Source organism: Micropterus dolomieu, linkage group LG01, assembly GCF_021292245.1.
Source record: "Micropterus dolomieu isolate WLL.071019.BEF.003 ecotype Adirondacks linkage group LG01, ASM2129224v1, whole genome shotgun sequence".
Taxonomy (NCBI): Eukaryota; Metazoa; Chordata; class Actinopteri; order Centrarchiformes; family Centrarchidae; genus Micropterus; species Micropterus dolomieu.
This window is the reverse complement of record NC_060150.1, coordinates 24,307,262-24,331,513: the sequence shown is the minus strand read 5'-3', so window position 1 is coordinate 24,331,513 and position 24,252 is coordinate 24,307,262. Positions and strand designations below refer to the sequence as shown.

The 24,252-nt window shown below is 39.8% G+C and overlaps 1 protein-coding gene across 3 annotated transcripts in view; it reads left to right on the top strand.

The window, feature by feature from the left end:
* Window positions 1–24,252, top strand: part of arhgef4 (Rho guanine nucleotide exchange factor (GEF) 4) — a 100,254-nt gene that overhangs the window by 53,071 nt on the left and 22,931 nt on the right. For all 3 annotated transcript variants that reach the window (XR_006827022.1, XM_046061979.1, XM_046061992.1), the window contains one exon: window positions 11,935–12,086. Coding sequence is in view for 2 of the 3 variants with exons in the window: in XM_046061979.1 (XP_045917935.1) it covers window positions 11,935–12,086 (152 nt within the window). In the remaining variant the exon portion in view is untranslated. The remainder of the gene's footprint in view (window positions 1–11,934; window positions 12,087–24,252) is intronic.

Below are 24,252 nucleotides of genomic sequence, written 5' to 3'. Positions count from 1 at the left end.
GCATTAAGCACCGGGATGCCCACCATCTGCTCCCATCAACCACTAACTTGACCGCACCAAATGGTCCATTACACAGAACCATCCGAAAAGTCATTGACGGAAACCGTTTCAAAGGACAGGAACTTCATGCCGTTCTTCACTTATCTTTCGATAGCAATCTCCAGTTCTGTTATAACTGATGCTAGCAGCATACAAGCTAACGGCTCAAGTACAGTTGTTTCGAGTTCTTAATCATTACGAGTGAAGTCATTTCAAGCTAACAGCTGTTTTGAGCTAACCTCAAGCTAACTAATAGTCGTTTCAAGCTAATTTCGAGCTACAAGCCATTTCAAACTTACTTCGAGCAAGCTTACAGCCGCGTCGCGCTTACCTTGAGCTAACAGCCGTTTCGCGCTTACCTTGAGCTTACAGCCGCTTCGCGCTTACTTCGGGCTACAGCCGTTAGAGCAAACCTTGAGCTAGCTGTTTCGAGCTAACAGTCATTTTCAAGCCAAGTTGTTTCAAGTAAAGAGTCATTACCTAGCTAAGTCGTTTCAAGTAAAGAGTCATTACCTAGCTAAGTCATTATCTAACCACATCATTTCAAGCAAACAGCCGTATCTAGCTAAGTCGCTTTGAGCAAACAGTCGTTTCGAGCCATAGTCATTTCATGCCATAGTTGTGTCAAGCTAACAATCGTCTTGAGCCACAGTCATTTCCTAGCTTAGCCATTTTCCAACTAAGTCATTCCAAGCAGTCATCTTCTAGCTAATTTGGTTTAAGCTATAGTCGTTTTCAAGTAAACATTCGTTTCTTCTTAAGTCTTTCAAGCTAACAGTCGTTTCCTAGCTTTCGAGGAAAACTAGTTTTGAGCTAATATTCATTTCAAGCTAACATTCGTCTCCAGATAACAATAGTTTTGAGCAAACAGCGTTTCTAGCGAACAATCATTTCAAGCTGACATCCGTTCAGTTGTTTCCATTCATTTAAACCATGTCGTTCAGTGCCAATGTTGTCTCAACGTATAGTAGTTTCGATCGAACAGCTGTTTCAAAGCAAAGTCATTCCAAACAAACCGCAATTTAAACTAAAGTTGTTTTGAACGAACGATCGTTTCAAATTAAAGGGCTCTGGCACCGGGATGCCGCTCACTCCCAGTCATCACCAATCTGAATGCACCAGTCAGTTCGTTTCATAGAACCATCCAATTCGTGGTTGGAAACAGTTAGCAGGCTAGCTTAGTCGGGTCATTAGGCACCGGGATGCAAAAACCCCTCGCAGCCCACATCCATCAATCTCTGCAGGTCGCTCCAGTCTGGGATTCTGGCACCGGGATGCCAGGATCTCCAGCATCTCATCTTACCAGTCCAGCAACTACAGCTAGAAGCTCCGGCACTGAAACCCAGCATTCCTCCATAGCCCTAACAGAACCAAGTTATTTCCATTTCTAATTTTGGTCTTTCCTCTTAACCCATTACGCCGCCATCAGCTAATCCTAATTTTTCATCTCCATCTCCCGTTCTTCAGCTCACTAGTTTACTCAAACACATTGTAAACTACATGATATCTTGTTCTTCCTATCATGCCTTTTCCTCACCAACCGCCAACTAAAAAATCCCTCGAAGGGCATATCTACCCGAAAGGGAGAACATCCACCCGGTTGAGGGAACTCACTCCGAAAAGTTGCGCCCACCTTCTCCATACACTAAAACGATTACATGGCCATTTTTCTAGATTCGGCCCCCAAGTCAGAGGCACAGGTTTACCAAAAATCCACACCGCTCCCGAGCCACAGCTTGCTTCAGTGGTGTAACCAGGGCCCACTCAACCACGCAACCCTTACATGCCCCCAAGCGGTTCCCGGTCTCATTCTAACCCATTGCCGCCGCTCCACGCTCTCTGGTTTCTCCAACCTTCGGGTTCCAAGGTCTGCATAAAAACAGCAGGTCTTCCCAAGACCCTAGATTTCTAGGATTCACTCTCGACACAATCCATCTCACACATTAATCTGGATTGAAAACCCATGCAATCAGCATTCGATCAATTTCTCCTCGCTTTGGCTCAACCTTCACCAACGGGACCGGTTCAACCTTTTACAAACAACCGTGACACCCCAAGATACCAATCGTACACTGCCGCCACATATTCTGAAGGTTTTTGGGGGTTCTACAAAGAAGACTAATTGCAGGAAAATGGTCCCCGAAAATCTACTACCAACAGCATAGCCCTCTCTCGGGTTACAGGCTTGCTTCGAGGAACTCAGCCACCGTCACAACAAGCACAACACGACCTCCCCATCATTCAATCTCGTCACCACTTCTCATTTCACCAACACGCCCACAGTGGCAACAAAACACACTCCACTGAAGTCCATCTTAGCGGAAGCACTGGCTTCCAAACGCATTTCCGGATAACCCAACTTCTTAGAAGCACTCAATGTCAAGAGACATTTCAAGACCCCGGCAGCCTTCCTCTTACAGCAGACTCTCCGTCCGGTCGGACAGAGAGGTACTCTTTCACAAGGTATTCTCCCATCCATTACTTCGGTCACTCCTCCAGGATCTGAGCTAACATTCAGGCTACCGCGGCGTCATCCGATACAGATCAGGTGCACCAGTCTTATAAAGCGTATCACCACTACATTAAGATCTCGAGATCCCAGATCACCCAGTGTTCTCTCAAATAACTGGAAGCTTTGGGGGTCCGTCGTACTCGGGTCTTCCCACAAGCCATCACTCTGAAGAACAGCTGATTTCTGACTCATGGTGTCAGGAACAATTCTTGTGCAATAACCAGTAACTCTGCCTCTAATCAGCCACCTGTTTACTGGCTAACACTTATAATTTATTCACCATTCTATTTCAGTGCTGTTCATACTGTTATATTGTCATATTGTAGATACTGTATACCAAATCCACCTACCTCAAGTCATTACTCCTGCACAAAATACTTATACTTATTTATTCCAGCATCCTTTGCACTATGCTTCATTGCACTGTGTACATGTGTACATGTATGCATAGATATGTACCTGTATATCACATCCACCTCCGACATGTACATACTCCTGCATCCTTTGCACTCTGCTCACTGCACTATTTGTCAATATGTCTATATTGTTTTTGTTCATAGTGTGTATATTTGTGTTGTCTACACTGAAGTCTGTGTCTGATTTTATTTTATTTTTATTATTGTGATTTTGTATGAGTAAGCACATTATGAGTCAAATTCCTTGTATGTGTACACATACCTGGCAATGAAGCTGATTCTGATTCTGTATGCAGAAACAATGAGGCAGAAACTTTACCGATTACGGTTACCGAGCGCTATGCGCCACCTAGTGACCTCTGTAAGTATCGCCCCACCACAGTAACAAGAAATTGGCCTTTTAGTATCTATTTAATACACACTATCATGAAAAAAATTATATGGTTGTCTGTTTTTTAACACATTGTTTATTTTAGCAATACGCGATAAACCATCATGAACTGTACTATTTCAATGACTTTTTAATATTTCTTATTGCCTAACTTCAAACACTTTTTTTTAACGCTTTACAGTAACGTTAACATTTATGGTGTGGCTGAGAACTATGTTACACAATAGCCACGTGTTAACCATGAAAATTATCAAATGATCAAATTCAGTGAACAACACATCAATAGATGTACAGTGATCAAAAACTAAAGAGTATTGAGCTTAGCCAAGTAACTTTACACTGTTGTGAAGCTATATGATGCCCAGGTACAATACAAGTCCTTAAAGAAAGAAAAGTGGCCTCGGTGTTCCAGTTGTGCTGACTGAGGACTCGGTCGCTCCGTCCGTTCTCCTCAAAGTTAGCTGCTCTGTGCTAAGCTATGTAATTTCTTCACTTAGCATGTGAAGTTAGCTGGCAGACTTATTCTGCTGACACTAACTAATCTGGTTTAAAGGGATCTTAGGCAGGCACTTGTGTCGCTGTCATAAGACAGAGACTTCAGTTCGGCTGTCTGTCTGTTCTGAGCAGGACACGGGTCCCGGAGAATAGAGAAAGACTGGAAGAGTAGCTGATCTCTTTATTGTCGTAATGACATAACAGGTGAAACTGACAAATTGACCTGAAAGCTCGATGGCGTCCACTCCTAGGTGTGAATTCCGGGAGGATTATGGGGAAACTGAGTTCAGTGGCTCTGTTTGTCTATAAGCCCTAATTTGTTAGTGCTAACTCACCTGCTATGATTGGTCGGTTCATGAAAAGTGACATGATGAGCAACTTTATGCACACGCTTGATAAAATAAGCACCCAATCTTCTCCCTACTCCGTCTCAGCTGCTGGAGAGGGCTTAGAAGACTACCAACAGCTTGTGAGAAGTGCCGGTACGCAAGAAAATATACCGGTTCACCAAAGAGTTGCCAGAGTGTCAGTAAAACCCCACACAATGAATGGCGACCGTAGAAAGCAGATTTAGAAATCGGAGACCGAACACATTTTTCAGGTCCCAGAAAGAGGACATGTCAGGGAAAAAGAGGACGTATGGTCACCCTTTCTTATTCAATGCAGACACTGTATGGATTAAGCCTGAGTTTAACCCTGAATTGCCTGCTTCTGATAGAAATGAGCCAAAGTTTGCCCAGGTTTGTTGTCGTGTTGTTATCTAGACACCTGATTAATTGCATGTACAATTATTATGGCTGGTGGACGATTGGATTGTCAGAAGATTTTAGAGTATTTTGTCAAAATAGTGTTTCCTCACATTAATGTTGCTATATATGTGCGTACACTATTGTGTGACATATTGCTGTATTCTATTTGAAGACACATATGTTGCATACTTGGCATAAGTAATGTATTTGTGCTATATGAAGCATTCTGGTTATTACACATTTATTTACATTATTATAACCACTTGTGGCTATGTTATTGCATGTTATAATAATGCATTTTGGCATTACTCCTCTGCCTTTTATTATTATGGTCAGACCTACAAAAATAAAACTCAAAACTTGTAATAACCAGAACAATTTTCTTTTAAGATTTAAATCTGAACAAGTTTAGAGAACAGGCACAACATTTTATGGCATTAGATGCAGAAACATGCAATGTTGAGCCTGTTTTCTGATAACATAAATGTAGTGTTATACCCAAATTAACAATGTCGGTCAAAGTTAAGCGAGCAGGGTAGCCGGAAACACAAAGAATAGTAACTAAACACATACTCAGCAGGTGCAGTTCAAAAATGTCATAATAAAGTCTATATACAAAAGGCTTTCAGGATGGTCAGACAGGCACAGGTCAAAACCAGAAAGATGCAGTCCACGAGGCAAATAAATCAGGTGGGGGAGAACAGGTGAAATAAATCAGGGTGGGGCATTTGATCAGAGACGGGAAAACACACAAAGGCAGGAAATTAAGTTAACCAAGAAACATGAGGAAAGAGTGACTATTTCAAAATAAAACAGGAAATAACTAAATTAAACCCCAAGCCATAACATCGTCTCTCAGTATAGTCTGTGCATCTCAGATGCAAGCCCATTGGTTCCCACTGAATTTTTCCAAGGCTGATTAATCCACATTTGGTGGTGTAGCGAGGATTTGGGGCCACTACAGTGTGTGTATGTGTTCATGCCAATGAAGAAACATGTCACCTAGTGCAAAAATGTGGCTCACTGATGTGTTTTAAATAGTTTTTGGACAACAATGCAGCTCTATGGCACAAATATATATTAGTTTTTGGATATTCTCTCTCCCTGGCCATGGTTAGCAGGCCATGCTATTAAGGGCAGTCAGTTGTATAAGGCTTTCCAGTCACGCGCTGCTAGTAGACACGTGCCACAGCCGTGCAGCCATTACGCTTGAATTCATCAGCCAAACACAAATACACACACAGTGAGTATTGAATATTCTCTATGCAGACAAATCTGACCTACTAATATGGCTAACCCACATCCAGAGGCTCAGGATGATTAAATGCTACAGTCCAAAACTGACACACTAACATGGTTTGCTTCAGCTTTAGCTTCCTACAGTTACACACAAACACATACACATGCATAACCCATTTAAATCTGTTCTGTGATCCCATCCGCATCTCAGTCACAACACACACACACACACACACACACACACACACACACACACACACACTCTCTCAATCTCTCAAGGACAGGCTGATCATCCAAACAAGAGCAAAACAGTGACCAGTCCAATTTGGTTCTCCCTCCCTGCTTTGAGTGACACAATGACCTGTATGAAGCTGCTGCTGTTCGATAGGTGACACTGATTGCTTTTGTACTCTGTGGATGATGATGACAGTGTGTTTATCAGTTTTATCAGCATCTAATTGTTCCAGCTACATGGCAGGGCCTAACTGAATAAATCACACTGAGAAATATAATATTTAAACAAGATCACTCAGCAATACCTAAGATGTGAAAATTATGTTTTAACACTGTCAGAAAGGAAAGCAACAGAAAATGTCTGTTTCTTTAAATAAATGGAACAAGTGAAAATGTAATTCTCTGAAAATGTTCATTTGTTTGAATTTGTAAGAGTGTCAGGGGGAAAAAGTGTTTTAATTTATTTAATTAGATGATGACAGGAATGTGAATATCAGTCAGATCAGGGGAACACCAACCTTTGTGCATGCTTCATGAAACAGGAATGGGAGTAGAGAAAGTGAACAACTGTGCTTGGCCTCTTAAGGAATTAATTTTAACTATAGTGATTCAGCAATGGTTCAGTTTAAGAATGGCAACTGCAAGGCCCTAGACCAATAAGGGCTCTGCATATCAGTTGGTTTTGGTTACTTAACTAATGGCAGTTTTTTAGGGATATTATTCCAAAAACGTACAATGAAGTATAACTTCAACAATGGCTGTTTCTGCAGCATTGGTTGATCTAGTAGGGCTGTGTGTCAAAACTTTATTTTAAGACCTTAGTTTAGTGTATTTAGCTATATTTCCAAGGCCATGATGTTAATTATTACGGAAAGATGCTTTCTGGATTCATAATCTCATAAACTTACATCCAGTATAGGCTTGTTCCGATTGGCGATTGGATTGCCTATGGACAACTGAAGGGATGATCAGCGATTGGTTCAATGCACAGATATTAAGGTGATTTTAACTAACTCTCTATCAGAACTAAGATGACATAAAAACAGTCTCTAAAATCTGCACCACTCTGCAGTGTTTCCCATTCATTGAGTAATTTTGCCGACACAACGCGCCACAATATCAATGCTGACCGCCACATGCTATATACTATTTAATATAATATAATCAGTGAGATTATAAAAAGAGTAAAATCATGATTCATTGTGGAGCTGCACAGAGCGCATTGATTCACTCGGCACCTCTGCTTAGTCGCTCCCTGCACTGTGCATTTAAAGATGTTTCTGATGGTTTCTTTTAAAGCTAATAAGACTATTTCTTCCATGCTGGCATTTCACTGGCTTGCTGCAACGTCAACACCGCACCCTGGAGATCAGATCGCCAATCGGTGACCTCAAGTAGCCATGTTCAGATGATATGAAAATAGAGAAGATCACCCAAGCCTAGTCCATGGGGAATGAAACAGTTGATTTTGTTTTTGTGCACTTTTATTTGAAAGTATCTGTGTTGGAAATCTGTCATCTAGTGTATCTGTATGTGTACACCCCATCAGTGTATATACACAATGCATGTACGCTGATGGGGGTACTGTAGATGGTCAGCAGGTGGACAACAATTTTTGCCCTTGGACCCCTAACAGTTTAATCCATGATGGCGAGCCACTGTTCTCCAGATCTACTCCCTACTATCAGTAGATTTCCTTAGATGGAACTCTCCTGATTTCACTGTTGCATTTTTATTTAATTGTGGGTGCAAACAAGTGTTCATTACTATATATCAGTGGGAAGGGTTATGCTGCACTTATTGCTATTCTCTGAATTAATTTATTGGTCTCATTAACGACCCATTCTGCTCCTGTTCTCAAGCATTGACAAAATTTTGTCAAGGAAAATATTTTGGTCAAACAGAAATTGTGATTCTGAATAGGGTGTTACTATATTATAAGAAATTCAAGCTGCGGTGTGGTAGCTTTCCATGTTGCTATTGCTGTTTAGGATATTCCAGTTAGCAGTGTAGAGCAGTGCCTTGCTGGAGAATTCACGCGGTGTACCTCCTTTCACCCCTCCAGACTGCAGGAGGTGCCTGCACATGAGTAAAGACCAGTCAATACTTGGAGCTTCTCCATCTCTTCACACACATCACCAGTCAGGGTGTCCTACACTGCCCCCATGAGGGCAGCACCCGCAACTTTCATAGTTCCATGGATGACAATGATGGTGATACTACATTATAGCATGTTATATGAGGTGTAAGATGCTGATGTATTCACAAGAGGACAATACCTTCAGCATTCTGTGCCAGATGTTGAATATAGAGGACTGCCTACTGTCCCCGCTTAGTGAGGTAGAAAAAAAGCGTCCAAATCACTTTAAATACACTGCCCCCACCCTTCACCAGGGGGGCTCTATGTGCTCTTTCATTATATCCATCTCTTTCTGTCTCCTTGGTGATTTGTCACCACGGATACATCCTCCATGACAACAGCTGTTGGGGAGGCAGCCAAGGATGACACCTATGATGAGGTGTGGCAGCAAGTGTATTTTTAGCACATCAGCCAGGTAGCCACAAACTGTGAGTTGAGACACTTCAGAGGATGTTTCTGCGATCAGAGGAAACACAAAGCCTGCTTTGTAAAAGACTCATATTCACATGATGTGAGGCTGCTGATAGAGGATATTTTGTGCCCATATTATGTTAAATTTTGAACAATTCATCCACCACATGGAATGACTCTTACAATGTCTGTCAAAAACAGGCAAGAAACAGCAGACCTGTATATTGAAAACTATATTGCTTGTGCATCTTGTGCACCATGGTATGTTGTTTTGTTGTGTGCTGCTGTGGATAATGTTGTGTTCATGTAGGATGAAAGGAAGCAATTGGAACTATCTCCATGGTTATTCCATGGGTGCTGCTCAACAAAATCAACCCAACTTCATCATCAACTGGATGTAAGATTACGAGATTATAAATCCAGAAAACCTCTTTCCATAATAATAAATATATCACCTCTTTGGCCACAGAATGATAGTGTTGTTTACTTTTTAAACTATATTCAGGAATCTGCCCAAATCTGCCTGAATAAAGCACTCTCTACCTGCAGAGGGGTTGTCAGATGATGGGATGATGTGAGACCATGTGTTAGAGCTTTCTGTGCTCTGGTTATTTGGTGGCACAGTAACATGCAGCCAACGGGGTGTCTACCCCCACCCAGACCTCAGCTGTACTGTCACTGTGTCTCTCACAGCCAGAGAGTGACAGTAATGACACACTTTCCTGAGCATGCTGATGCACATTTTATGAAATCCCAAACATGTTTTATTTTAGCTATAAATCAGCATCCGCCTGAAGTTTTTGTTTGAGGTTACAGAATGATGCTAATATTCTAATTAAAATTACATGTTAACTAGGGCTACAGCTACCAATACTTTTAGTACAGATATTCAGTATCTACTGATAGCTGCTATTCTAGTCAATGCTTGTGCTCATACCAGATGCAACACAGCTCCTCCCAGAAGCAGCTCTCCGCTCCGCGGACAATATGCAGCCGGTCCATTTTTGACAGAAGCCTCATCAAGCAGCACAGAGCAGATGAAACAGGCAGGAATTCAGAAACAGAAACGGCATAGAGAGTCCGATCAATTTTTAAAATAAAACCATGTGCAACAGTGAACTCAGTTATAATAGACAAAAAAAGAAACTATTCAACTACATAGCCTACTTTATCATATCAAAAATCAAGGGCAAATTACCAAATCAACAAAATCTGACCAAGTCAGCAAAATCCGTCAGGCAAAACGCTCTTCGATTCTGAAAGGCTCCCTGTGAGGCATGAAACCATACAAAGGAACAAAAGCGCAGTGCTCCTATCTGACCAAAATCCACAGAAAAATTCAGTTTACAGTGATAAAGAAGACAGGTAGTAGTAAATTCTTATATCAAATGTATGTGTACTTTGGCATTAGACCCCTGCATGCTAATGAATTTGGATGGATTGACACTATTTTATGTAAATTACATAAAAAACAAAAAGGAGCGGACAGCACATTTTCCATGTTGCTTCGTCAGACTATTTTTAAATAATGAGATGCTGCTTAGTGGAATATCCAACAGATTGACATTCCCCAATAGAAATGCACTTCAAAAAGTCAACAGATATAGGCAATATCAAGTACTACTTCCATAAGATAAAGGGATATTATTAGACTATAAAAACTGTCTATTCCATCTCTAATACTACAGAGGATGAGTATATACAGAATACATACATTTCCATAAGAGGCCATAAATATCATAGAGTACAAAATACATGAATTCCCTCATAAGATACGTATCAAAAACTAGTAGAAAAAGTAGAAAAAATATATTAGTAGAAAGGGTACTATACAGAATACATAATACAAGCCGGAGGAGGGGAATCCTTTTTGTAGAATATATATTAAATATACCTTTCTTAATAAATATCTATGAATAGAGAACCTAACAAGGAAACAAACTGGCTCTCTATGGAGGTACATGGAAATTATAGCTGTGGTAGATGTACACATTGTTCTAACATATCAAAATTCTGTTACTGAAAAGGGAAACATATTGGATATATGATCTCAACTCTTTGGAGCCACATAGGTTGATTGAGTCCATTTTTGTGACTTGTGCTTGTATGTTTAATCCACATTGTTTCTCTGTGCCTACAGGTGACCTCCTATGTAGTTGAGCCACTTAATCCCGTCCTCGCACGACCCCCTTTCCCTCCCCTTCCTTATAACAGTTTTTCTCAGCTGCTTTGGTACATTTCTCAAATCATCCTTAAAATTTGCAAAACAGTAGGTACATTTTTTTAACCTGATCTTACAAACAGCACAATACAGTGGTTTACCTGCAAAAGCGTGTAACTTGCTAAAAATCCTTAGTCTAAATATTTAGGTCAGTAAACCTGTCAGTGACATCAGAATGACAAGTGCTTATGTCATTGTTTATGAACAAGATGGTCATGTTTAGCCATGTTGTCAGTATAATGTAGTCTGTAAGTATTTTCTGTTTCTGTTTTACAGCATTGTATCGGTAAAAATGACAAAATTAGAAATGTAAGCATTGGAAACACCCCTTTGGCTGATGTTCCTGATTTTGATTTTGACAACGTGGTCGACCATTTTTTATGTAGTGACATATGCAATGAACTAATGCCTAGAAGTTTTGGGAGGTAAGACTATTCAACAGAGACAGGTATAATATATGTGATCTGTGGTATAATACACAATATATATAATACAGGTATAATACATGTGATATGTGATCAGCATGACATAAGCAGTTGATAATGTAATAAACAGCAAAACACACTATCACCATTATATATATTGTACATAATCATTTGCATCAATACATCAAAGTATTTGCAGTTTGTTCAAAATAATGAGAAGTTGCTTTTATGATGTGCACAAGTGAAAAGATGATGTGGAGGTTGAACAATTAGTTTTGAGAATTTCAATTCTGATCTGATTCTAATGCACCAAAGCGACTGAGAAAAACTATAATATGTACTCTGCAAAAAGCATTGACCTCCTCCAAATTCTGTAATATATTATGCATTTTGAATGGTAGCCGCTTTCTTCGCTCCTTTTTATTTTTAAAGTAATCCTGTAGAAAGTTTCAATCCTAGCATCCTGGTTTACACTGAAATATTTATTTAATTTATTTGGTAATTTATTGATTTGCTCGGTTGAAGAATGTTAACTGGTTTAGCACCCCAGGTTTCAGGCTGGATTAAAAAGTCAACACATTAGACTTTTTGTAAATCAGTTTATCAGAATAAGATTAATGTGTTGTCTTTGTCTCTCTTCTGTCCTCCCCTCTCTGTGACAGCGGTGGTTGTTCCTGATGGGGCGTCAGAGAAAGCAGGATTTGGGGACGAGCTGGACAGTGAAGAGGATCTGCTGTATGAAGAGTTTCGGAGTTCTGGACATCGCTTTGGACATCCGGGAGGTGGTGGAGGAGAGCAGTTAGCCATCAATGAGGTAGGCGATATGGAGATTTAATGTCTACAAACAAATGATGGATTTTACCAAGTACTATGATTGGCCCAGAAGAAGTGAGTTTAGGTTGAAGATTAAATAGTAGTATTTGTGTGTGTTGTTTTTGTCACAGGGTTTTTTTTTATTCTACTACTGGTGGGTACCATAATAGGATTTGCTTTTAAATCCATTGTGGCTTTAAAATAGTTAATGTTTAGGTTTAAGCTTTGAAGTGATTAAGCTAGAAATGCAAATGAAAATGGCTATTTTAGGTTAAGATGTTTTTTTACACCAAATGATATTCGAGCAGCGATGATGGAAGGTTCTGGAGAGATAGAGGGGGCAGAATGAATGAAATGAATTGTTTCGTTGTTAGGGCTAGAAATGGCTCTGAGGTTGCTGGGTTATTTGGTTGTCAGGGATACCTGTTCTGGATTCTGCACATGCACAAGCTCGTGAAATGTGATTTACACAGTAGAGTGATGCATTCTTACAGCACCTCAATGAAGCTTCTTAATTCAAAGTCTCACAGTCACACTATAATTAATAGTTGATCTCTGTATACATTTATACTGTGGGAGCATCCGAAAGGAATGCCTTTGCAGACATTACTCAGAGATGAAAAAGGGTACTGCAATAAAAGATCAATCTAATTAATTAATAATGCTTTTATATTAGCAATGAAAAAAATCACTACATGTAGTGTAAAATGAGTCAAACCAACAGAAAATATTTACCAATTCCACCAGCAGTGCCCCATAGCTCTCTGGAACATTGTATCGTGTTTTAGCTCATTCATGATAGTCCATCATTTGCAAATGTTCTTGTAATGTTGTAATCAAGATTATTTAATTTGTCCCTGGGGAAATTGTAATATAAAAGAAATGTCTCTCACATTGATATATTTTGCCAGACTTTATTTTTTAAACTTTAAATTATAATTATAATATTAATACCAGTCCAATCTTGATTTGTTGAAAACATTAAATCATTTCTTCTTAGCTGTGGTTGTTCTCAGGTTCAAGCTTCTCCAATGTGTTTCTATTTTCTGTGTTATATTATTGTATACTTGATACCTTTGAGCTCCTCCCACCAGTAAACGGTGCAGTTGTAGCAGCAGAATCCAGTCCAACTACGAGTGTTTATTTGTCCAAAAGCTCAGGCGCTCTCTCCTCCACAGCTCCCAGTCACTCAGCAGCTGTCTGTCGGCCAACAGAGATTCACTATTTAGCCGGCAGCGTGTCCTCTGCACCACATCTTCCGCACCGCCTGACAGGAAATTACGTCTCTCCGCGTCTTTGCATTGACTTTGTATGTAATTTTGTCACCCCGAACCCTCGCTTTGCATTTGGTCTAAATGCACAGTTTCAGGGAAGTCAAATAATACCAAAGGAACCTCTCAGGAGACTCCTTGTAAGATGATGGTAGACAAATCAGGTTCAAGATACTTCAGGTAGGGTTCCCAAACCCTAGAAATTTAGGGTAAAGAGTGCATGTAAGGTATTAATTACATTACATATTCACTGGTGCTGCTCTGCTGGCGACAGGGGTTTTTAGTGCTGCTGCTGCTGCTGCTGCTACTGTTGCAACTGTTGTTCGTTTTTATTTGTTTTTAGTACGTATAGTGTTGTGAAGACGTTGGCATTTGTGTTTTAGATGCTACTCCTACACACAAGTGTAGCTACTGGGCTCAACGAGTCAAGTACTGTGGGATTGGGAGCTATAGCACTCAAGTTGGCAGCATTACATTAACATAAATTAGCACTCATGCTAGTTAGCAACTAGCAAAACACAGCGAAGGAAAGTGGATCTGTGTTAAAGCCGAGACATGAAGCTACTTTACTCACTGCTACTGCTTATGTAGGTGGTTGGGGAACTCCTGTGTAAGAGTTTGCATCCACCCTTTAAATTGTCAATGCATAATGAAGAACATCAAGTCTACTCCAAAGAGATCCTGCTTGTCCTCCAGCACAGAGGAGACATATCTCCGGTTCATCTACCGGAGGACGTCAGGAGAGACGCTGCTGCAGGGAATCCCCACCTGCGCAAAGAGGCAGGCGTGGAGGGATCAGACAGCGGCTCCGGCGCAGGGGTAATAAGCCGCCACTTCCTTCTATTATTTTGAGGAATGTACGGTCAATGTTCAGCAAAATGGAGGATCTACAACTCAATACACGTTATTGCCATGAATACAGGGAGTCGTGCATTATGGTCTTAACTGAGTCATGGCTCCGTAAGGATATACCGGACAATATGCTTCAGCTAGAGGGCTTCTGCTGTGTACGAGCGAACAGGGATGTCTCCTCAGGGAAGACTAGAGGAGGAGGCATCTGTGTTTATGTGAGAGATTCCTGGTGCAAAGAACTGACAATTATGGAAACTTCATGCGACCCGGATCTGGAAGTGCTCTGTCTTTCCATGAGACCCTTTTATTTACCAAGAGAGTTTGGGAATATTGTAATTTGCGCTGCCTATGTCCCCACCAGTGGAAACGCTGGTAGAGCTGCAAATTTCCTAGCTGAATGTGTGCATAATCAACTCCAGCGCACTCCAGGGGCACCTATCTTTATACTCGGGGATTTCAACCACTGTCGGCTAGAGTCTGCTTTACCTGGATTTCATCAATACATCAATTGTGGCATATGTAATAACAAGGTTTTGGACAAATGTTTTGGCAACATCAAAAGTGCATATAAAGCTAAATCGCTTCCTCCTCTCGCTATCTCTGAACACTCGACTGTCCATTTTATACCCACATATAGATCTGTTATTAAGTCCAGCAAGCCACAACATAAGACAGTGTTGTAGTGGACTGAGGACAGTGTAGAGACTTTGAGAGGCTGTTTCTCTAGTACTGACTGGAGCATTTTCCACACTTTGGAGTTAAATGAGGCAATTGAAACAAATACTGACTATATTAATTTCTGTGTTGATAATGTTGTCCCCAAAAAGGATGTTTTGCATTTCCCCAACAATAAGCCATATACAGTATCACAATGGAAGTGAAAGCCTGTATTAATAAAAAGAAGCTGGCCTTCAAAAACAAGCATCAGCTGGGGGTGGCTGCAGCACAAAAGGAACTAAACATGATGCTGAGGAAAGCCAGAGAAAATCACAGAGAGGCCATTGAACAGAACTTTTGCTCCTTGGACAATAAAAAAATGTGGAACTCAATGAAAAACATCACTAACATGAACTCCAAAAAAACTAAAGATATGATGTACTGAACGACTCTTCTCTAGCGAAGGTGGAAGTCTTTAATGCCATTCCAGGTTATAAGAAAATTGACACTTTGCAGGTACAGTCAATCTTTAGCAAAGTTAGCAACAAGAAATCTGTAGTTCCAGATGGTTTGCTGGCCTTCTTGCTTAAAATGCGTTCATCGGTATTGTCTGAGGCGTGGTGCCCTATCTTTCAGCAGTCATTAGACAGCCATACTGTTCCAGTTCTCTGGAAGAAGTCTATAATAATCCCAGTACCAAAAATTTCTTGTCCTAAAGCAAATAAGGATTTTAGACCTGTTGCACTTACATGCGAGGTTATGAAGTGCTTTTAGAGAATAATGCTGAACCTACTTAGACAAAAAGTAACTCCTGGTCTCAGTCCCTTCCAGTTTGCATATAAGGAGAGGCTTAGTACTGTGGATGCAGTCATTACAGTGTTTCATTTAATACGGAAGCACTTAGAAGACTCTGATGTTTATGCACGTGTTTTATTTGCTGATTTTAGTTCTGCTTTTGATACTTTCCGTCCTCATTTGCTCGTTCAGAGGCTTGATGACATGAAAGTTAATCCTTTAATTATCAAATGGTTTTACTCTCTTTTAACAAACAGGTCACAAGAAGTGAAGGTAAAGGCTCCACTCTCTAATACGAAATATTGTAGTACAGGGGTACCTCAAGGAGCTGTCAGCTCTCCACTCTTGCTCACACTTTATACTAACGAGTGTAGAAGTAGTGAGCCCAACAGCTATGTCATAAAATTCTCTGATGACACAATTATTTTAAGTTTATTGCATGTTGGCAACTGCCCTTTAACTTATCACAGGGAGATTGACTTCTTTAAGGATTGGTGTGTGAGGAATCATCTCATCCTTAATAATTTGAAAACAAAAGAGATGATATTTGATCACAGGGAAGTGAGAGCCCATTACAATGTAGTCATTGGGGACAAAGAAATCGAGCAAGTACCTTCATACAAGTACTTGGGTATACAATTTGATAACCAATTAAAAGGAAATGTCAACTATTTGTGTGCCTAACTGGCCCACAGACTGCATTTTCTCCGCAGATTGAGACTGGTAGGGGTGAGTACTAAGATCATAACTTTATTTTACAACGCCGTGCTGGAAAGTCTGATCAGATATGTAATGGCATCCTGGTTTGGCACTCTTACCATCCAGTGCAAAACAAAAATTGAAAGACTAATAAAAGCTGCGATGAAGGTTATGGGAAAGAAAGACTTCACTTCCCTTCAGACCATCTTGAAAAATTGACTCCCAGGCTCAGAAAATTCTGAAGGACCCTTCCCATATTCTGCACTCTGAATTTGATGTTTTACATTCAGGGAAATGCCTTAGAGCTAGCAGATGTAAAAGTAACTGCAATAAGCTGTCCTTCATCCCAATTTCCATAGCGCTCTTAAATAAACAATCTGCTCGGAACAAGAGGCTGGAAGCACTTCAGGCACTTTTTTTATTTATTTTTAAGCATAGTTTGATCGCTTGCACTAATGTTTTTTATTAAACAGATCTTATATGAGTTTTTCTTTTTTAATATAGAATTGGGCCGGTTGTACTTTTAGTGTCTGTCATACTGTTTTCTGCTTTATGTGCTCAAGTGCAATTGAATATAATAATTCAGAGGTTTCATATCACTCAGGGGCAGCGTCATAGATACTTGTGCAATGTAATGTAAATGTATGGTGGATTGTATGATGTATGTGAGTGTAAAGTCCATATGTGTTACTGGTATTTACTGCAGCCTCATGTGGCACTGATGTCCAAGACAAATTTCCCTCAGGGGACAATAAAGTTGATCTTAATCTTAAGCTTACATCACATTTATTCATTTAGCTGACGCTTTTATCCAAAGCAACTTACAATTCGTATATATGTCAGAGGTTACACGCCTCTGGAGCAACTAGGTCGTTAAGTGTCTTCAGGAACACATTGATGGGGATGTGTCACAGTGGAGAATTGAACCTGGGTAGGATAACCAGTTGAAATATCAATCTGTGCCAGCCTTAAAGAAATGATAGTAAGTAGTAAAAAAATAGGATCGTATCTTAAACCCTCTGTAATGTTATATTTTTTCTAGCTGCAAATGTCAGTATATTATATAATCTTTTGTTAGACGCTGAGTTATGTGTTTACTTGGAAGGCCCAAAATCAGGATTAAATGAATGTCTACAATTAGGAGATGTGTATTCTGTGAATGATTTTAACCTGTCTTGCTTTCGTTGCGTAAGTGGATATCTTTCTCCATGCCTCGTAATCAATAGACAATTTCTTTTCCCATAACCCTTTAACCATCTGTGTATTGACAGGCAATAACATCCACATAATGTCACAGAACAGACTAAGAGACACTTTCCCTGGTGACTGAAACAGATTTCAGGGTTCTCAATAAGAGTCATACTCTTTGTAATATAAGGCCTTATTTGCAAAAAACTAATAAAAATCCTTTTTGGGTGTTTGTAAAAGTGGAAGCTAATTTGGATGGATCTCCCTTCCAGACAGCAGACTGATCCCCATGCTTTCAAAGTATTGACTGTTTTGGGGTTGGTACAAATATCTCTAATTCACAACTTTTAAAAAACAGTATATCTTGCAATGTGTGTTTTGATAATGATGATTTAATATTGAGGCAGTATCGTTCTTTACCCATTCAGACATATACTTCAAATGGACACATATTTGGTATGTCTTTATATTTGGCAAGTTGCCCTCCCATAGATCCAGGCAATTGCAACACAGCCATTTTCAATCTAGGTCTACGCTTACTCCATATGAAAGAGCTAAGCCAAACATTCAAATCCTGTCTTACGTTATCAAACAAGAGAACATAATGAGATTTTTACATCTGATTGAATGAGGGGGTAACAAAAACACTTAGATAGGCAAAACCCAAAGGAGACCATTTAAAAGGAAAAAATTGTGTAATATTAGGTATTGTAGTAAGACTACACACTGGCATAGCTTCTGATTGGGTCAGACTGATCTTATATCCAGAAAATATGTTTAACTGATTGATCATCCCAATTAGTGCTGGAACTGATGACTTTTTTTATAGAAGGTTATTTTACGATGTTTATCCACCACCTGTAAACCAATAGCTTCTGCCAATGGTTCAATGGCAAGTGAAAAAAAAAAAGAGGCAACAGAGGGCAGTCTGATGCCTTTATGAGTAGGGAAATTTTGACTTAACCCATTAGTCAGGACAGCAGTTTGAGGGTCAGAGTATAAGACCTTAACCCATTTCATGAAATTATCCCCTAAACTATATCTAATGTATAAAATACGTACGGCAGAAGATCGTCTAACCGAGTGGCCAGGATTTTAGAAAACAGCTTCAACATTTAAACAAGTAAACTTTCCAACCAAACCCATCTGGTCCTGGTGATTTACCATTCTGCATTCTCCTAATAGCATTGATTACCTCTCCTCTTGTAATGGGTCCATTAAGGAGGCTTCTCTGTTAATCTGATATGGTTGTGGTGAGTCGCTTGTCTGTTCGGACAAATAAAGGTCCATGTAAAATGTCTTAAAAGAATCATTCATATGCCTATTTTCATAGAGCCAAGCATATTTTGTACCGACCAAAATAATAAATTTCTTTTTTGTGTCACATATACATTTGTTTAAGTACTTTTAATTTAGATAATAAGGTATTATGTTGAATACAAACTTAAAGAGGAGGCCAGTGTGAAATTTTAAGCAAAATTACATTATTGCTATTAAATGTACTTAAGACATAACAGTAAATTTGTTTGTAAACTTACAAGATGTTTATTAATGTTTCAACTTAAATTTCATCACTGCTTACTCTTAATAATGCTTCATCGTTCAACTCAAACCTCATCATCAGACTGCTCACTTTCTACAATCACCCTCTTTGCATGGTTCAGGAAGTCTGGCCTCCCGGTTCTGACAGAGTCCTGGTGACACACTGTATTATTTTCTGGGAGTATTACACTTTAACTTCACCTTGCAAGAGCAATTCATGATCAGCCACAGTGGCTAAACATCAGATGCCTTCCCACCACCAACAGGAAGATAGGAGGCGGAAAGGGAAACCTCATGGTCTCCTGGGAGCATCACTCATGGCCACAGCAGTGCTTTGGCTCTACCATTGGGAAGGGTGGGACAGCAGCATGAAGCCTGATCATGAAAAGGAAACGGAGTCGTCCAACTCCTGTTCGTTGAAGAAAAAATGAGAGACAATTGCCTGGTCTGACAGCTATTTATACACAGGTTGGGACTGTGGATGTGGCCCATGCCACTGATGGGTGTAGACAAAAGCTCTTCAGTGTTACGCATGCGTGCGAGGAATGAACCCACTAGTGATAGCCATACAGGGTGAAGCCTATACGAAACAGGATGCCCCGACAGAAATGCATTTTTATGTTTTCCTAAGGTATGCTGATTGCAGAAGGAAAATTACAATTAGTGGTTCTGGAAATAGTCATGGATAATAATGGTAGATTTGTGCTTTGCTCTCTGTTAATTATGCAAGGATTTTATTAGCATGCATTTACACGCCAAACTTATTTAACAACAATTTTCTACTCTCCAGTAATGATTCTTTTTTGGCATTGGCAGACTCCTAGTGTAATAGCAAAGTGAAGGCTTATTCATTTCACTCAGGCCGCCATGAAACTTTTTCTAGGATTGATAATACACTCACCGGCCACTTTATTAAGTACACCTGTTCAATTACTTGTTAACACAAATAGCTAATAAGCCAATAACATGGCAGCAACGCAATGCATTTAGGCATGTAGACGTGGTCAAGACAACTTGCTGAAGTTCAAACCATCAGAATGTTGAAGAAAAGGGACTTTAAGTGACTTTGAACGTGGCATGGTTGTTGGTGCCAGATGAGCTGGTCTGAGTATTTCAAAAGCTGCTGATTTAGTTCTAAATATCCAGTGAGCGGCAGTTGTGTGGACGAAAATGCTTTGTTGATGGTAAGCAGAACACCATCTCTGAATGCGCAACAAGTCAGACCTTGAAACAGGTACAGCAGCAGAAGACCACACTGGGTGCCACTCCTATCAGCTAAGTACAGGAAACAATTCACACAGGATCACCAAAAGTGGAACACAAGATTGACAGAAGATTGAAACGGAAGATTTGAAAAATGTTGCCTGGTCTGAGGAGTCTTGATTTCAGCTGCAACATTCAGATAGTGGGGTCAGAATTAGGCGTAAACAACATGAAAGCATGGATCCATCCTGGCTTGTATCCACCGTTCAGGCTGCTGGTGGTGGTGTAATGGTGTGGGGGATATTTTATTGCCACAACTGAGCATTGTTTAATTGCGTCAGCCTACCTGAGCCTACCTATTGTTGCTGACCATGTCCATCCCTTTATGACCACAGTGTACCCATCTTCTGATGGCTACTTTCAGCAGGATAATGCACCACATCAAAAAGCTCAGATCATTTCATACTGGTTTCTTGAACATGACAATGAGTTCGCTTTACTCTAATGGTCTCAACAGTCACCAGATCTCAATACAATAGAGCACCTTTGATATGCGATGCTATCATGTCAAAATGGACCAAACTGTAAGAGCAGACTGTCTTTTTATCACATATGAAGCAACAGCTTAGTGACTTTGTCCACAACAACAAAGAATGCTGCAACAATGCTCAAATCTTATGGGAAGCAGCTAAGTGTTTTATAAGGGGTATGCGGTGTGTATTGGGTTTGCTTCCAGTTTACATTCAGGGCACAACAGACGGCTTAGTGAAACTGGGAGGGAGTTTGAGAGAATAGAGCACGAGCAAATAACAACACCCTTAGTTACCAACACAAATTTACTTTCTGCTCTTAGAGGAGAATATCCGAGTTTATTGTTGGAAAAGGCTGAGTTTATAATACACCGAACAAAGCAACGGTACTACTTTTGATGGTGAGCTCCCAAACAGGCTAGACTTGAACAAAGTGAGTCTAAAGCAGTAATAAATGCTATTCAGACATTAAAGGGTGAAGTTGTGACACAACCCTGTACAATTAACTACGTTAACATTTACATTTACTCATTTGGCAGATGCTTTTATCCAAAGCGACTTAACATTTGAGGAACAACATACAAGCATTAATAAAGCATCAATGCAGTAAGAGATCTACAAGTGACAACATATACTAGGAAGAGCACCAATAAACACTAGAAGGACCTATTAGCTCGTACATAATCAGTGAGGTAAATACCTATAGGGGAAGAAGTAAGAGTTAACAAATAGTGCAATCAATACAAAAGAACTGTAAGGAGATTAAGAAGAGCATGGGAAGTGTTCTCGGAAGAGAAGACATTTTGTTGTAATCTTTATGCGTCAGAAGGCCAGCTAGATGTCCGCCTTGGTCCTCACTGCAACTTTTCAGTCACCACTGTTTCTGCATCAAGGCACAAGACAGGGCCCTTGCTTGCCTCTGTTCACACAGCCTATAGAGAAAGCAATGGAATATCCTCCATAACTATTTTTACAAACAATTTAGACACTATCTTTCGCTTTATGCAGATGACTGCCTTATATTTATTTCTAGTATTCAGGAATCATTCCCACATGTTTAGACCCTATTGATTATTTTCAAAATATGGCAGGATATAGAATAAACTGGTCCAAATCTGCATTTCTCCCTACTATGAATGCCCATGTACCTATCGGTATCCCTGTATGTGTTCCTTCAAGTATAGACATTTACCCTAACCTTTGTCATTTCATAGTTTAGGAAAAATTGAATTGTATTAAAAGAGAAATAAAATAGAATCTCAAGAGACTGGGGTATCTCCAAGTCTTTATGCAAGGCAGAATCTCAATTATCAAAATAAATATCTTGCCCCTTGTTAACTTTCTGTTCTTTATGATTCCTCTTACTTCTCCACCTCAATATATTTCTGAAATGCACTCAAATTGATTCCAATGGTTGCGCCATCAAGTGTATAAATGTGTATGAATGGGTTCATTTTTGTTTCTGGTGAGCAGTTGGGCACCTTAGCCTCTGCTCATCAATATGTGAATGGGGTGAATGTGATGTAGGATAAAGCACTTTGTGTGGTTGGATGGACTAGAAAGGTGCTATACAAATACAGACCATTTACCAAGTAGCTCTCTAATTCACAGCTTACATGGTGGGCAATAGAGGCGGCACATGTAAAACTACATCGCTTAGACTTACCCTATACAGGCATAGGACGTAGATACATCCAGCTGCGTTATGAGAGTATCACAGTGAACTCTCTTGATGTTTGAAAAAAACTATGTAATAATTAATACTTTCAGTCAGGTGGTAAGCCATATTTATTTTCCCTGTGGGTTCTTTTTTCTGTAACTGGTTTGACAATACTGAATTGCGCACATTTCAAGACATAAAAACTGAATATGATCTGTCAGATACTTCTTACTTCCTCTACCCAAGACTGAGATCTGCAATGAAGGCATATTGGTTTCCCTAGAGTCACTCGGTGCCAGAGCACACCATTGAGTCAGGGGCTGGACTAACACAGAGCTCTAGAGGGACTGTGACTTGCATTTATGAGTCTTTTTTCTTCAGCATCACTGTAAAGAGCGAGCAGTAGAAAGGGCATGCTAAAGAGATTTTCGTTTAAGAGAAAATTCTATATTTTGTTTAAATTCTATTCTGGATTTTACAGGAAGCCAATGTAGAGAAGCTAAAACAGATGTCTCTGTCAGAACACGTGCTGCAGCATTCTGAATCAGCTGAAGAGTCTTAATAGACTTTTTCGAGCAGCCTGATAATAAGGAATTGCAGTAATCCAGCCTAGAAGTAACAAATGCATGGATTAGTTTTTCAGCATCATTTTTAAACAGGATGTTCCTGATTTTTGCAATATTATGTAGATGAAAAAAGGCGGTCCTTGAATTTTGCTTAATGTGAGACTTAAACGACATGTCCTAATCAAAGTCCGAGAGTCCTCACAGTGGTGCTGGAGGCCAGGGAAACTATATCTTTAGATAACGCATCATGGAGATGCTTGGGCCCTAGAACAATAACTTCAGTTTTATCTGAGTTTAACATTATAAAATTACAGGTTATCCTGGTTTTAACATCCTGAAGGCACATTTGAAGTTTAGCTAACTGATGAGTTTCATCTGCCTTGATTGATAGATATAATTGAGTATCATCTGCATAACAATGAAAGTTTATGGAGTATTTCCTGATAATATTGCCTAAAGGAAGCATATATAAAGTGAACAGGATTGGTCCAAGCACACATCCTTGTGGAACTCCATGACTAACTTTGGCGTGCATGGAGGACTCATTGTTAACATGTACAAACTGAAATCGATCTGATAAATAGGACTTAAACCAGCTTAGAGTGGTTCCTTTTATGCCAATTAAATGTTCCAGTCTCTGTAGTAGGATCTGATGGTCAATGGTATCAAATGCAGCGCTAAGATCTAATAAAACTAGTACAGAGACAAGTCCTTTTTCTGATGCAATTAGGAGGTCATTAAACTATTGCTTTGTAGAAAGTCACACAGCTTTTTGGCAACTGCTTTCTCAAAGATCTTAGAGAGAAATGGAAAGTTACATATAGGTCTATAGCTGGCTAAAACATCTGGATCAAGGTTAGGCTTTTTCAGAAGAGGTTTAATTACAGCTACATTAAAGTACTGTGGTACATAGCCTGCTGATAAAGATAGATTGACCATATCTAGTAAAGAAGTGCTGACTAAGGGTAAAACTTCTTTAAGCATTGTTGAAGTTAGCTGGTAAAGATTGAGGGAAGCAAAGCAGTCTAAACATATATCTGGTTTTACAGGTGTTTCTAAGGTTCCTGAGTTCAGAGATAAGTCGGTGCCAGTTAAGGGCAGGTCTTGGTGAATTTTGTTTCTAATAGTTAGAATTGTATCATTAAAGAAGCTCATGAAGTAGTAACTACTGAGAGCTATGGGAATACAAGGCTCAATAGGGCTG